Source organism: Rhinolophus sinicus, chromosome 2 (genome assembly GCF_057876585.1).
Source record: "Rhinolophus sinicus isolate RSI-liver-muscle chromosome 2, RSI-T2T, whole genome shotgun sequence".
Lineage (NCBI taxonomy): Eukaryota > Metazoa > Chordata > Mammalia > Chiroptera > Rhinolophidae > Rhinolophus > Rhinolophus sinicus.
The window spans coordinates 107,406,965-107,421,999 of NC_142502.1; the positions used below are offsets into that span (position 1 = coordinate 107,406,965).

At 55.9% G+C, this 15,035-nt stretch overlaps 4 protein-coding genes across 6 annotated transcripts; 3 read left to right on the plus strand and 1 right to left on the minus strand.

Moving 5' to 3' along the window:
* Positions 1-782: 782 nt before the first annotated feature.
* Positions 783-2,925, plus strand: GPSM3 (G protein signaling modulator 3). Of its 2 annotated transcripts, none has more exons than XM_019715593.3 (5): positions 783-888; positions 1,203-1,247; positions 1,459-1,558; positions 1,782-1,981; positions 2,218-2,925. In XM_019715593.3, exons 2-5 carry the CDS (start codon positions 1,206-1,208, stop codon positions 2,353-2,355), a joined length of 480 nt encoding a protein of 159 aa, XP_019571152.1. In that variant the 5' UTR covers positions 783-888; positions 1,203-1,205; the 3' UTR covers positions 2,356-2,925. The 2 variants fall into 2 exon arrangements, with proteins under 2 accessions (XP_019571152.1, XP_074188838.1); XM_074332737.2 differs by having other exon boundaries at positions 813-888; positions 1,122-1,247.
* Positions 2,926-3,455: 530 nt separating this feature from the next.
* PBX2 (PBX homeobox 2) lies at positions 3,456-8,720 on the plus strand. 2 transcript variants are annotated; one of them, XM_019715595.3, is made up of 9 exons: positions 3,456-3,985; positions 4,859-4,932; positions 5,159-5,406; positions 5,495-5,685; positions 5,856-5,991; positions 6,123-6,276; positions 6,641-6,729; positions 6,852-6,938; positions 7,064-8,720. In XM_019715595.3, exons 1-9 carry the CDS (start codon positions 3,765-3,767, stop codon positions 7,154-7,156), a joined length of 1,293 nt encoding a protein of 430 aa, XP_019571154.3. In that variant the 5' UTR covers positions 3,456-3,764; the 3' UTR covers positions 7,157-8,720. The 2 variants fall into 2 exon arrangements, with proteins under 2 accessions (XP_019571154.3, XP_074188830.2); XM_074332729.2 differs by lacking the exon at positions 6,852-6,938.
* A 507-nt stretch (positions 8,721-9,227) lies between these two features.
* AGER (advanced glycosylation end-product specific receptor) lies at positions 9,228-12,025 on the plus strand. Its single transcript, XM_019715594.3, has 11 exons — positions 9,228-9,294; positions 9,468-9,574; positions 9,654-9,846; positions 10,024-10,088; positions 10,202-10,289; positions 10,382-10,564; positions 10,669-10,802; positions 10,989-11,130; positions 11,377-11,403; positions 11,522-11,648; positions 11,760-12,025. Exons 1-11 carry the CDS (start codon positions 9,243-9,245, stop codon positions 11,857-11,859), a joined length of 1,218 nt encoding a protein of 405 aa, XP_019571153.3. The 5' UTR covers positions 9,228-9,242; the 3' UTR covers positions 11,860-12,025.
* A 185-nt stretch (positions 12,026-12,210) lies between these two features.
* Positions 12,211-14,824, minus strand: RNF5 (ring finger protein 5). The gene is made up of 6 exons (XM_019715596.3): positions 14,624-14,824; positions 13,460-13,478; positions 13,251-13,363; positions 13,089-13,143; positions 12,896-13,013; positions 12,211-12,789 (listed from the first exon to the last, which is right to left on the minus strand). Exons 1-6 carry the CDS (start codon positions 14,761-14,763, stop codon positions 12,692-12,694), a joined length of 543 nt encoding a protein of 180 aa, XP_019571155.1. The 5' UTR covers positions 14,764-14,824; the 3' UTR covers positions 12,211-12,691.
* Between the last annotated feature and the right edge of the window lie 211 nt (positions 14,825-15,035).

Below are 15,035 nucleotides of genomic sequence, written 5' to 3' on the forward strand. Positions count from 1 at the left end.
CAAAACATTTGTGTGACTCACTTTATTGTGATACTTGCTTTATTGCGGTGGTCTGGAACCAAAACCCAAAAATCTCTGAGGTATGCCTTGTAATAACTACCAATTGAGCATTCAGTATGTGCCAAATGCTTTATCACATTTAATCCTCACATCAACTACTAGGTAGGTCTATTAAAACTCCATTTTACTCTTTCAGAAACTGAGGCACAGATTTTATTTGGCCCAGATTGCAAGGCATTAGGTGGTAGAACCAGATCTCTTCATCACATTTTGTCTTCAAAGTTGCTCAGCAGTAACTTCCCTACTATGACAGGTTACCAATTACAGGACCCAAATGTGTCTGTCCTGCTTCCATTTTGGTGCCAGCCAGCCTGAGAAGCGTGGACAAAGACCAAACCAGGGAGGTGGCCCTCCCCTTTTCCATTTCTGTATCCCTCATTCATTCGTGAAGAAAGGAAAGCTTCCCCTGCTCCTTGTCTCACATTTGGTGCATATGTCGAGTTTCCCCCACCCCCACCCCAACAGACTAAGCACCTAGAGGGCTGGGATAATTCAATGTGTATTGAATACTGTGTGTTGGACCCAGTGCTAGGGGGATGTATGTGCATATATTTGAGGGCCTGACATCCTTGGATCTGAGTCTTATGCTTCCCACTGGAACCATGCCCCTACCCGTCCCAGTAAGCCTGAGGGAAGCTGGGAAGCAGCGGGAGAGCTGAATCCTATGCCAGGGTCCATTTTAGGGAGAGAAGGGACCTGGGGGTGGGGGGGGGTTCTGAGGAGTAAAACCACTTCCTGTGTAGCTAGTTCCTGTGTTGACAGAGCTGAAGCGGAGGAGGGGATGGAGGGAACAGAGCCAGGGGTTGGGGGTCTACTGAAGCTCTGGAGGTGAGAAAGCCAAGAGTCTCCCCACCTTGAAATCCCTCCACTACTGCTGGAGGAGCTTTTCCCCGTTTCTACTACCCCAGGGGAAGCGAGGTCCAGCAAGTAGTTTGGGTGGGAAAAGAGAACTGGAGGAAGTTGACAGGGATGGGCGGGGCCCGTGGGGGGGCTGACCAGGAACCCAGCTTCCTGCTTAGTACCCAGACATCCAGCCCCCAGCTCACCCCCACCCCTTCTAGCCTCCACTCCCCTCAGGAACTCAGGGTTCCGGCCCTCCTCCAAATCCCAGCTCCCCTCCCCCATCGGTTTCTCCCCTCCAGGGGATGGAGGCTGAGAGACCCCAGGAAGAAGAAGATGGTGAGCAGGTGAGCTGGGCACCGGGTGGAGGAGGCTGACACGGGGAGAGAGGGAGGTGAGAGGACCTGAGACAGAGACCTAGCAACGGTGGACTGGGAATTTGGAAGGGCTTGGGCACACTGAGGCAGGTACAGACACAGAGGAAATGGGCCGCTGGCCTAGCACCCTGCCCACCCCGCCCCTGCTTCACTGGAACGGCTGTCTCTGTCTCGGCATCAGGGCCCCCATCAGGATGAGCATGGCTGGCCTCCTGTGAACACCACTAGTCGGCCTTGGCGATCTGCTCCTCCATCCCCTCCTCCAGGGACCCGCAACACAGGTACCCCCACCCACCCAAGGAGCTCCCTGACCCCAGTGCTCCCATTCTTCCTGATCCCATTACCAAGGTCCACTCTATCAGGGGCTCTCTCCCCACCTCTTCTGGACTCCCCATTGCACACCCTTACGTCTGACCACCGGTTCCTAATCACCTCACCTTGCTGTCCATCGTCTCCCCCCCACCCCCCAGCCAACTTCTCTGAACCCTACCCCTCCTCTCCCAGCCCTGGGGCTGCGCTCGGCCTCCCTGCTCTCCCTGCAGACGGAGCTCCTTCTGGATCTGGTGGCTGAGGCCCAGTCCCGCCGCCTTGAGGAGCAGAGAGCCACCTTTCACGCCCCCCAAAACCCCCCAAGCCTAGCCAGAGCCCCACCTCGGCCTCTTGAGGACAGAGAACAGCTCTACAGCACTATCCTCAGTCACCAGGTAAGAGCACCTCTTCCCCAGGAGGCAAGGTCCAGGCTTCCTGGTTTCTCTGCCCTCCTTGTTCTCTTTGGGGCCCTACCCCTCCTTCTCCCGAGGCCTCTGTCCCCTCCCCAGGCCCTAGTCCCCCCATCCCCATCACAGGTGTCCTGTATGCCCCTCACACTAGCCCTGCCTGCTTTCAAGGCCTGCTCCTCCTAGAACCTCACCAATACCCTCCCCTCCCTCCATTCCTCCAGTGCCAGCGGATGGAAGCCCAGCGGTCAGAGCCTCCCCTACCCCCAGGGGGGCAGGAACTCCTGGAGTTGCTGCTGAAAGTTCAGGGTGGGGGTCGAATGGAGGAACAAAGATCCCGGCCCCCCACACACACCTGCTGAGACTTGAGCCCCCCACCAGCCCCTAAAGCTGGGCAGCCCACTGCATGCCCTCAACCCTGCTTGGCAGGGGCACCAGAGACTGGAAGACCCAGCAGAAATCTCAATATTCATTGCCTTCCTCCACCTTCCCTGGGAACTGGAGGGGGTGAAAAGTCCTCAGACCTTGGGAATAGTCAAGGTATGATGGTCATTTAAGCCCCTCCCCAAGTACAGGGGAGCTTGAGGCAGTGAGGATCCCTGCTATCCAGTGACACCTACTCTGATCTCAGGGAGCGCTTTAGAGTCTTGGTCCTGAGATGTAGGCACACCCCTGGTAATCAAGCCACTAGGCAGGATCTAAAGGCTCAGTCCTCCATCCCAGAGAAAAGACAAATTTCCTAAGTTATGACCTGAGAGAGTTCCATCCTCCTTCCCAGTAAGAAGAAAGAGGGTGGGGACAGCAAAGAGATAAAGACTCTTCTCACCACCAGCACCTCCCAGCCCCAGGACTAAGGGGCCTACAGGCTGTGAATGGACACTTAACCCTGTCTGATGTTTCGGTCGTGTGAATAAATGTAATTCCCCTCTGGACTGAAGACTGGTGTCTCGGGCTGCGGGCCGAGGGTAGGACAGTGAGGCCAGAGGCTGCCTCTCCCCAGCCTGGCCTGAGGCCAGCTCCCCTCCCTGGCTGGTTAATTACTGGCTCATTAAGCAGCGGCTGGAGACCTCCCTAATTAGCCCCCCCACACCGCCCCCTCTCCTGGTTTTAATTAAGTAGAACAGGGAGGGGAGTCATTAGGACAAGAAATATGAACTGAGCTGTCGGCGAACCCCGGCATCCCAGCGGCCAGGATCCACACCACCTAGATTCCAAATTCAGAACCCTGGTGGCAGCCCCCCCCCCCGCCCCCAACACGCCCCCCTCCCAGGCCGCAGAAGTCCAGCCCCGGGGCCTTCCCATATTTTCCCCGCAGGGCTAGTCTCCTCCCCGCCTCGGCCCTCTTCCCTCTCCCCGCCTCCACTCGGTCTCAGTTCCTCTGTTTCTGTGGCTTTCTCCGCCCCCAGCTCCTCCCCGTTCCTCCTCTCTTTTCCCCTCCTCTTCCTCCCTGGCTCCCCTCCCCCAGCCTCCCTCCCTCGCTCCCCCCTTCTCCCTCCTCCCTCCTCCCTCTCTCACACACCCCCGCTTGGGCCTCCTCTCTCTCTCCGGCTCCATTTTCTCCGCCGCCGGGGGCCGGGGTCTCCTGTGGGGGGTCCAGCCGGTACCCCAGGTCTCCCTTCAGGGCCGGGGTGAACCCCCGGGGGAGCCGGGAAGGGGATAGACGGGCGGGGGTTGGGGCGGAGGGAGCAGCGGCCCCAGCGAGTTTGGGGGGGAAGTAACCAGGCGGGGGAGGGGCGGAGCAGGGAGGGGGCCTCAGGGCCCCCCCCCAACTATGGACGAGCGGCTGCTGGGGCCGCCCCCTCCAGGCGGGGGCCGGGGGGGCCTGGGATTGGTGGGTGGAGAGCCTGGGGGCCCTGGCGAGCCTCCCGGTGGCGGAGACCCCGGTGGGGGTAGCGGGGGGGTCCCGGGAGGCCGAGGGAAGCAAGACATCGGGGACATTCTGCAGCAGATAATGACCATCACCGACCAGAGCCTGGATGAGGCCCAGGCCAAGTGAGTGCCCCCACCCCGGGACCCCACACAGACCCAGCAGAAGCCCCATTCACAAGCTCTGAGCCCCCACCCCAACTATAGGACCCTTTCCAGGATCCTACAGATCTCTAGGTACTCCTGGGAGACCCCAGATAAGTGATCCCTCTCAAACCTCCCTTCACCCCAGGCCCTGAAACCTTAAAGAAGGGAACCCCAGGTGGTCTCACCCCCTCTCCTAACCTCACTAACCCCCACACTCCCCACATTCTTCTGGCTCTTCCCCTTCTGGCTCCCCGACTAAGAAACTGCTATGCTGTCTTCTCTAACTCTCCACCCAGCCCAGCCCCCTCCTCTCCAGAACTGGGGACCTCCACACCCCTCCCCAGAGCTCCTATTACTCCTCCACCATGGCCCCTCCTTTAAGGGTCCTTACCCACCCTTTGCCCCTGCTCAGTCCCAGGACCCTTCACACATATCTCTACTGAATTGAACTCCCCATTTTAGCTTGGTACCCCGAACCCCTCTCTGGCACCTCAAACTCTGACTCTTCTCCCCAGTCTCCACCTCTCTTCCTCTGAAATCTACCTAGTCACCTTCATGTTTGCAGTCACCCGCAAACCCCGGCCTCTATACCCTTCTTGACCATTTCCCACAGCCCCCAGCCTGCCCACTCGGCCTTTAGCCTGCTGCCTCCACCTTCCCTGTCTGCTGGAAAAGCACATCTCCATGCTCTGGTAGCTGCCCTCTTCCCAAGAACCCCCCTGCTCCATTCTGACCCCAAACCCACTTTGTACCTCCCTTCTTGTTCCCCGGCTCCCCTCTTTCAACCTCATGGTGTCCCCCCCCCCCCCCATCTGTTTTTATAGCTCAGCATTCTCTCTCTTTACTCTCAAGGAAACATGCCCTAAACTGCCACCGAATGAAGCCCGCTCTCTTTAGCGTCCTGTGTGAAATCAAGGAAAAAACCGGTACGTGGGTCCCCCTCTGTTTCCTCAACTCTGAAGATGGAACCCTGTTTACTATAGACTCAGGCTAAGAGTTTGACAACTTGGGGCCCTGAGGAAAGGGGGTGAGGGATGTTGCTAAGGAGGACAGGAGGGAACCAAAGAAACCTGGGTCTCCAGGAGGCACTGGAAGGGCTGAGAAGTGGGTGTGGGGTCCCAGGGTCCCTAAGTCCACTTGCCTACACACCAGGCCTCAGCATTCGAAGCTCCCAGGAGGAGGAGCCGGTGGACCCACAGCTGATGCGCCTGGACAACATGCTTCTGGCAGAGGGTGTGGCTGGGCCGGAGAAGGGGGGGGGCTCAGCCGCAGCAGCTGCTGCTGCTGCAGCTTCCGGGGGCGGCGTGTCCCCTGACAACTCCATCGAACACTCGGACTATCGCAGCAAACTTGCCCAGATTCGCCATATCTACCACTCGGAGCTGGAGAAGTATGAGCAGGTGAGGAGAGGAGGCTGAGTGGGTGCAGGGATAGTCCTGGGGGCGTCCTAAGGCCAGGGGACCCTCACAGTCCACGGGCCCCCTGCAGGCCTGTAACGAGTTCACCACCCACGTCATGAACTTGCTGAGGGAGCAGAGCCGCACGCGGCCCGTGGCGCCCAAGGAGATGGAGCGCATGGTCAGCATCATCCACCGCAAATTCAGCGCCATCCAGATGCAGCTCAAGCAGAGCACCTGTGAGGCCGTCATGATCCTGCGTTCCCGCTTCCTGGATGCCAGGTGGGGCGCAGGGCCTGCCCCAGCACGGGGCGCCTTCCCTTCTTCTCCAAGCCCCTGGGCCACCTTGCTTCGCAACATGGTACTCTGTGACAGTGGCCTCTGGAGATGCATGTGCACCATGGAGGCCCTCCTCGGACAACGTCCTCATCTCCCATCTCCCTGCTCTGCAGACGAAAACGCCGGAACTTCAGCAAACAGGCCACTGAGGTCCTAAATGAGTATTTCTACTCCCACCTGAGTAACCCCTATCCTAGTGAGGAGGCCAAGGAGGAGCTCGCCAAGAAGTGCGGCATCACTGTCTCCCAGGTACTGGGGGGCTTTGGGAGGAGTTTTCTGGTTAAAAAACGAAAACACAAAACTCTCCGATCCTATTGACTGAGGGTCTCACAGAGGGAAAGGTTTCCACCTAACCCTCCTTTCTGCCCAACACCCTACAGGTCTCCAACTGGTTTGGCAACAAGCGGATTCGCTATAAGAAAAATATTGGGAAGTTCCAAGAGGAGGCAAACATCTATGCCGTCAAGACCGCCGTGTCAGTCACCCAGGGGGGCCACAGCCGCACCAGCTCCCCGACACCCCCTTCCTCCGCAGGTGGATCCCGCCTCCACCTGGCTGGCTGTTTTGCACACTTCCTGCTTTTGTTCCCATCTCCAATCTAGGCAGGATCACAGAGTAGGGGTCTTGGGGGGTGAGAGAAACCAACCTGAGATGGGGTGGGGATGTCGGGGACAGAGGCCACTGGACAAAGTTATGTCTTGTTCTTCAGCAAGTGGCCAGGGAAGGCTCAGAAACAGCCTAATCCTTTTGAGTGTTGAAATGTTTTGTGGATAATTTGTGCACAGTTGCACACTCCTGCAAAGCTAGTTCAGAGGGCTCTTTGGAAAGTTGTGCTTCTCCTGTGTGCCATCACAGGTTCTGTTACATGTTCCCCTAATTCCCTCTCTGCTCCCCCAAGGCTCTGGCGGTTCTTTCAATCTCTCAGGATCCGGAGACATGTTTCTGGGGATGCCCGGACTCAATGGAGATTCCTACTCTGCTTCCCAGGTCAGGTGGCCCATCTCCTCCTAAGTAGGATTTTCCCAAATTTGGTTTCCCTCCCTTCAGGATGAGACTTTTTTTCTTTTGAGGCATGTCACTGTGTCATACCCTCCTTTGGCTGCCCACAGGTGGAATCACTCCGACACTCAATGGGGCCAGGGGGCTATGGGGATAACCTCGGGGGAGGCCAGATGTACAGCCCTCGGGAAATGAGGGTGAGTGGATGCCTGAAGCCCCCCTCCACCTCTCACCAGGACAGAAAGACCTTTTCCCTGGCACTGTTGTCCCCCACACTAGTTTCCCAGAGCCTTACCCCAACTGTCTCTTTATCTTTTTCCAGGCAAACGGAGGCTGGCAGGAGGCTGTGACCCCATCCTCGGTGACATCCCCAACAGAGGGACCAGGGAGCGTTCATTCTGACACTTCCAACTGATCTCGTCCCTCAGGGCCACAGGGGTGGGGGCTCACAAGGTGACTCTTGAAGAGGATGCAGGCATCCAGAGGACAAACCCCAGACACAAGAGAAGCACAAGACAGAGAAGGGCAAATGGGGTGGTCCCCTCCCCCACCAGATTCTCTGTGCTGGGGGTGCTGAGTACATGGCAGGGAGAATGGGGTCCCCTAAGGGGAAAGTGGGGTGTCTCCCCCTTTTTCCTTTAGTTCAGTCTTTTTTTCTCTCTCCCTTTCTTACACAGAAACACACCCATAATCTTTCAGATCTATCTCATACACATGTACAACTATTTTGTTTCCCTCTCTCTCTGGTTTCTACCACTCTCCTCCCCCACCCCTTATCTACTCTGGGATCTGTGGAGACGCCAGCCTTGCCCCACCAGAGATGCCAAAAATGGGGACACAACTTCTGGACAGAGGACTTGGGCCACGCCCCGTGCCTCCCACCCCCCTGCCCCTCCAGACGGCTTTATTACCTCATACGCAGCTCATCTTAAACCAATAGAATCGCTCGGTGGACGAGAGTGTCTGACTCAGATATCTACCTCGGAGGGAGTTTCTGCTACTTTAGGGAATTGTTGACTGGGCTTTGGGGTTGATTTTTTTTTTTTTTTTTTTTGGTGGGGGGAGAAAAAGAAACCCTAGGACCCATCTGTATTTTTTAAAATCTTTCGTTTTTTTTGTTGGTTGTTAATTTTTAGTTTGGGGAAGTAGATGCTTTTATAAATATGTTGATTTCTTGTTTTTGTTTTTCCTTGTTTTCCCATATTAGGGGTGATAGCCAAAGGGGTCATAAGAGAAAGGGGAACAAATAGAACTGGTGAAGAGGCCCACCTGGCTCCCAGTGCTGTCCATCAGGAAGTACGCTTAGCAGGGCACCACGCCTGCCCCCTAAAATCACTTAGGCATTCTCCTGTGCTTGTAAAACCCCAGGTGTTCTTTGCTTGTGCAGGCAGCTTCCTGCTGCATTTCGTGTGGAGGCGGTCAGTCGGGGCTTGCTGGGCTGGCCTGTTCTCCCTCTTCCACAACCCTTGGGCAGAGCTAGACTCAGTGATTTTGAGGAAATGCCACCCCTCCCGTTACACGTCTTTAAATTTTAACTATTTGCAGATTGGAGGGGGAAGACTGGGGAGGGGGTTATTGCAAAATATGTTAAGTATGGGTTGGAGTGTTTGTGTATGTATCTCCCTCAATTTCCCCAGAAATGAGGTATCTTTTTTTTCCTTTTCTCGGTCCAAAATTGAGGGTGGGGAGAGGAAGGAGGTTGCAAAAAGCCAGGTATTGGGGGGAAGTAAAATCACCACTGCCCCATCCTTGATTGGCCCTGAACCCTACCATCTGAACCCCTCAAACATCCTCAGGATTTCACAAGACTGTCATAGTGGGGAACCCTTCCTGTCAAAGATCCGGGCAAGATGGGAGCAGGTTGGGATTGTGATGGGTGGGGAGGCGGGAGGCACGGGCCAAGGGCAGTTCTCTCCTCACTTGTAAACTTGTAGTTTCACAGAAAAAACAAAGTTTTAAATAAAGAAATTTCTTTTTTCCCTGGGTTTAGTTGAGAATTATTTTCAAAAATATGAGAAACCCCATTTAAAAATATGTATTTTTCTCTCATAAAGCCCCAAATAATTTCCCCGATCCCACCCCCCCGCCCCGGCCTTGCCCTCACCACCCAGGCCCCAGGTTGTACCCTTGTCTCTTCTCTGTGGAAAACAGCCTGTCCTGAACCCTGTTGCCTGGCAACCTTGCCTCCTTGAGATGGGGCTCCAGTGGTCCATCAGGCAGCCCTCAGCTGACTGCTGGAACAGATTGGGGGTCCTGAGGGGGTGGGACACACTAGGAGGTGCGCTCCCTACCCCCATGGATGTGGCAGTGCCCAGGGGTGGGGTGATAATTGTTTCTCCTAGTGTCTGAAGGACTCTTGTCCGAGAGTCATGAATTCCTAGCATTCCCTGTGCCAGGACAGGATGGGGAGATGGGGGCAGGGGAAAGGGTACAAGCCGCACCTAGGGCGAGGCCACAGCCGTGAGGGGCAGACAGAGCCAGGAGCCTGGGAAGGAAGCAGGATGGCAGCAGGTGCAGCGGTCGGAGCCTGGGTGCTGGTCCTCAGTCTGTGGGGTGAGCCACTCCCCACACTTCTCCTCCCTGCAGAAAGCTCTCCACCCCCTCCCCAAATCTTCCCAGAACTTTCCTGGAACCTGGGCACTGCTCTCTAAGCTCCCTCACCCACCCTGTGCTGGTTGTACAAGCTCCATCTCTTCCTGCCCCTCCACCTTGGTGCTGTCTCCCAGGGACAGTGGTAGGCGGTCAAAACGTCACAGCCCGGATCGGGAAGCCCCTGGTGCTGAACTGTAAGGGTGCCCCCAAGAAACCCCCCCAGCAGCTGGAATGGAAACTGGTAAGCAGGGCTCCCGTTGCACGCTCCCCACCTCCCTGCCTCTTGAGTCCTTTCCCAAAGGGTCCTTCTCTGTCCCCAGAACACAGGTCGGACAGAAGCTTGGAAGGTCCTGTCTCCCCAGGGAGGCCCCTGGGACAGCGTGGCTCGGGTCCTCCCCAATGGCTCTCTCCTCCTGCCAGCCATCGGGATCCAGGACGAGGGGACTTTCCGGTGCCGGGCAATGAGCCGGAATGGAAAGGAGACCAAGTCCAACTACCACGTCCGAGTCTACCGTAAGGGCCCCAGGGCCTTCCCCAAGGCCCACCTCTCACCTAAGGAGGAGCCTTCAACCCCAGCCCTTAAGTCTTTGGCCCTGCTGTGTGAGCCTCTAACTTTGCTGCCCCATCCCCACAATGGGGGTGTGAGACTCTTCAAAGCTCCAGCCTCTGATTGCAATTTCCCTCCTTCAGAGACTCCCAAGAAGCCAGAAATTGTTGATCCTGCCTCTGAACTCATGGCTGGTGTCTCCAATAAGGTAGTGGAGGAAAAGGGGAGTAGAAAGTGGTCATGAGAATGGTAGGGGAGTGTAGCTGGGTGCATGTGTATGGAGTCTTATTGTTAAAGACGATGAGGTCACTCTTTCCCCAGGTAGGGACATGTGTGTCTGAGGGGGGTTACCCTGCAGGGACGCTGAGCTGGCGTTTGGATGGAAAAGTCCTGACACCTGATGGCAAAGGTAAGTCCCAAGTCCTCCCCTCTGAGCTGCCTTCTTTATCCCTCTCCCCCACACACCATGGGGTATCTTGCCTTCTCCTTCCCCCACCACAGGAGTGTCTGTGAAGGAAGAAACCAGGAGACACCCTGAGACAGGGTTTTTCACACTCCAGTCGGAGCTAAGGATGACCCCAGCCCGGGGAGGCACGCCCCACCTTACCTTCTCCTGCAGCTTCAGCCCTGGCGTTCCCCGGCGCCGAGCCCTGCACACAGCCCCCATCAAGCTCAATGTCTGGGGTGAGCATAGAGGTGGGGAGGGCCCCAAGCTCAGCTTAGTACATCCTGAAAGTGTGGCCACAGGGACCACACACACGGTGACTCTGCCTCATGCCCCTTCCCAGCCCCAGAGCCTGTGCCTCTGGAGGTCCAGTTGGTGGTGGACCCGGAAGGTGGAGCCGTAGCTCCTGGTGGGACCGTGACCCTGACCTGTGAAGCCCCTGCCCAGCCTCCTCCTCAAATCCACTGGATCAAGGATGTAAGTGATCTGGAGAGGAGGCTGAGAGGTAGAGATCCTTAATAGGCAACTAGGAGGACAGGGGCTCACGGACAGAGGCAGGCAAGGAGCTGGGGAGGAAGACAGGTGTGTATAGATGTGAACACAAAGACAGGAGGATGGGATGTGTAGACGGGTTGTAATAGCCTCCTGTCCCCCTCCCCCCAGGGCACACCCCTGCCCCTGCCCCCCAGCCCGGTGCTGCTCCTCTCTGAGGTAGGGCCTCAGGATCAAGGGACCTACAGCTGTGTGGCCACCCATCCCAGCCACGGGCCCCAGGAAAGCCGTGCCATCAGCATCAGCATCGTCGGTGAGACCTCTCCCCAGATCCCAGGGACCCTGCACAGGCTCCAGTTCCCTTCCCCATTCTGGCACTGTCCCCAAGAGCCACCCCACCCCTCCCTCAGTGGACCCACACCCAGGCCTTGGCTGCCCCACCCAAACCTACCAAGAGAGCCACTCTGAAGAAAGGGAAGACTCCACTGGGGCTCCCAATAAATGGCCCTTTCCCAAACTGAAGCCTTCCTTTCTGACTCGCTCTGACTTTGTCTTCCAGAAACAGGCGAGGAGGGGCCGGCTGCAGGTGAGGGGTTGGACAAGGTCAGAGAAGCGGACAGACACCAATGTAACTGGGAGGATGAACAAGAAAGGAGCAGCGAGTGGTGGGGGCTATGCCCTCAGTGCTCCCCTTTTCCCCACAGGCTCTGTGGGAGGCCCAGGGCTGGGAACTCTAGGACTGGTCCTGGGGATCCTAGGAGGCCTGGGGACAGCCACCCTGCTCATCGGCATCATCATGTGGCAAAGATGGCGACGCCGGGGAGAGGAGAGGTGAGTGCAGAAAGCCAGACACCTCCGGCTTGGGGGACTCCCTGGCAGCAAGGAGAAGTGGGGGAAGTGCTAGGATCCATGTGCAGAATTCTCCCCAATCCTCCTCCCCAGGAAGGCCCCAGAGAACCGGGAGGAGGAGGAGGAAGAACGTGCAGAGCTGAATCAGTCGGAAGAGCCCGAGGCAGCCGAGAGCAGTGCAGGGGGGCAGTAAAGGAACCACAGCCCCCCACACCCCCATCCCTCAGCTCCCTTTCCTTTCCCCACACGGCCTGGCCCCAGAACAGTTCCCCTGTATAACCTCTACCCACCCCACCAAGCTTTCTTCCACAACCAGAGCCTCCCACAAATAGTGATGAGTAAACACCTGACATATCCCACCCCCTTTGTTCGTGTGTGTGTGTGTGTGTGTGTGTGTGTGTGTGTGTGTGAGAGATGCCCTCACCCTGAGAGCCCTGAAGGAGAGCGGTCATCCCCACGCTTCCCCACACCACTCCAAACATCTACTCAAGGTGGGGAGAGGATGTTCCTGACCGGGAAGGAAGGAGGGAAGGACAAAGGTGGGCAGAGTTCCCATCAATACATCTCCTTGTTTATTGAGTTTGTAATAAAGGAGGTAGTGAGGGGAAGGAAGCACTAAAGTCAGAACCCATATCACACACTGGGGAAAGACAAATTAAATTAAATCAACAGGGGGAAAGTGGGGGAGAGTCAGAGGGAGCCTTGCCCACCTTTCAACATCAAATCAAGAAATCAGGGAAAGCAAAGGATGAGGAGAGAGGAGAAACAGACGTTTTCTTCAGTCCGTCCTCCTCTCCCACAGCTGGGAGATATGATGCTACTGAGTGAGCAGTTCAGAGCACATGCTTCTCCCATCCTATGCACAGATGTCACTCCTCCCACACCCTCCTGGAAAATGGCCAGGGTTGGCCTTAGCCAATAGAAATGGAGGGGCTGAGGGGAAGGTCCAGGAGTAAGGAAGGGTCAGCAGGGACCCCCAATACTGATTCTCCTCTGGCTGGCGGTGGGCAGAAAAGAGACACAGCTCAAATACTGAGCAGCCAGAAAAAGAAGAAGATGGCGAGAAACAGGAAGAGGGAGTCCTGCCAGCTGGAGGCCGGGTGACCCTGTCCCAGATCCACACCTGTGGGAGAGAGGAAAGCTGCAGAAGAAGCACCCACTCCAGGGCCGGAATGGGGCCTGAAGGGATTCAGGGGGCTCCCTAGTAGGAGCTGAGGGAAGGCTCTTACCTGCACCCCGGTGGAATGGCTCGTGGGTATTGAAGATGGTGGTGAAAAATCCAAAGGGAAAAGCACCAACACCAAATGAGAAGTGAAAGCCCCCAGTATCACCAAATGGCTGGAATCCCTAAGGAGGTAGAGAAAGTCAGGGGGGGCTGGGCAGATCTTTAGCAAGGAAGGAACACAATCAGACAAGACTCACCCCTCTGCTCTCTGGAGCTGGTCGTTGGCCCTGGGGTCGGGGTGGAGTTTTCAATCTGAGGAAGAGGATAGGGACATCAACAGGAAATGTTCTCTCCACTCTCACAGCCCACTCGCAGGGAGGAAGTCTTCCATCTTCCCTTAGCACCCTCCTCTCTCTCACCTGGGATCCTGGGGCTTCTGGCTCCCTCGCCCATAAAGGGGGACAACCTTTTCTCTGCTGATCCCAGCTTTACACACTGGGCACTCTTGCCGCTCTGGCCGTGTCTCCAACCACTGGGGGGAAAAAATGAAGTGCTTTCCAGTACACAGCAGGGTCTTCCGGCTCCTCAGACCCCCCCATTTCCCTCTTCATCTCCTCTGAGTACGCACCTGATGAAGACAGGGCCAACTGGGTGGAGGGAAAAAAAAAAAGGTCAGACTAGCTACAGAAAAGAGAGACATGGACCCCACCTCAGAGTCCCATCTCACCCCCAATTCCCAAGGATTACCTACTGTTACCTTTCATGTTTTCCGCCACCTATCCTGTGCCAGCTAACTTGGCCTTCCTGCTTCTCTCATCTACCAATACTTAAAGCTTCATCCATCCTCGGCATGCTCAATCCTCTCCTCTCCCCCAACACACATCCTCATCCCCTCCCTTCTCTGCCTTCTGATTTAATTTCCAGTTCTTTTCAACCACCCCTTTCCAGATCTTTTTCAATCCCAGCCCCATCCTTGCCCCCATTACTCCCAAACCAAACCCCTTAACTAGCACCTTCCCTCACTACTTTTCCTCTTTTCCAGGCCCGATAAAGTCCCGATTTCCACAATCCTTTAACCTCTTAAGACTGTCCCTCCAGTGCCCTTGTCCGCGAGGCATACCACCCCCTTCCACACCTCACATGAATGTGACCCCACATTCCCTAGGACTCTCCTACTCAACTGATGGGTGCCACCCCTACCCTTTAAGTCTAATCCGTTTCCACCTGTATAACTACCGTGTTTCCCCGAAAATAAGACCTAGCCGGACAATCAGCTTCTAATGCATCTTTTGGAGGAAAAATTAATATAAGACCCGGTCTTATTATACTATAATATAAGACCCGGTCTTACTTTACTATAACATAAGACCAGATCTTAATGTAATATAATATGATATAATATAATACCGAGTCATATTAATTTTTGCTCCAAAAGACGTATTAGAGCTGATTGTCCAGCTAGGTCTTATTTTTGGGGAAACAGGGTAAGACCCCTCACTTCTCTGGGTTAAGGTGACTCGAGTCTCACCTGTACAGATGTGCGGTGTACACCCTCCCGCCGTACTTCCTCTTAACACCACACGTCCCAGCTCCTAGTTTCTATGCCTCTCTTTTCCACAGGTCTCGTCTGTAAGGACTTGACCCACCCACCCATACATGCCCGAAAAGACGTATGTCTCACCTATGGGGATGTGCCCTCCGATTATACGTATGAGTGTATGTTCCGCCCGCCCCCAGCCCCCCCATTAGGGAGGTGAGCCCCACTTCTTTTCGCCCCCTTCCCGATTCTCACCAGTACAGGTGGCCACACACACTGACCACAGCTTCCCGAGCAGTCTCCAGACATATATTACATTCGAAGGTTGAGCCCGCCCCGCCCCGCTCGCGATTTGGCCCTTCGGGGCCCCCGTCCTCCTCCTCCGCGGCTGCCATGGCCCGTTCTGTTTCGCCCCCACGTACCCCTTAGTCCTCGCAAACACATATACAAGCCCCAACAAACGAGAAACCGCCTCCTTTTCACGATCGTTGGGAGGCTTCAAGGTTTTTTAATCACGATTGGTCTGAGTGCCTGCCAATCATACAGGATTCAAAAGAAAGGATTGGTCCAGAGGGCGGGGATGGAAAGAGGTTTATGCGGGCCTGCCCTTGCACAATAACTATTGGCTGATACGGTAGCAGTCAGTATGGAATGCCAGGGGATTGGT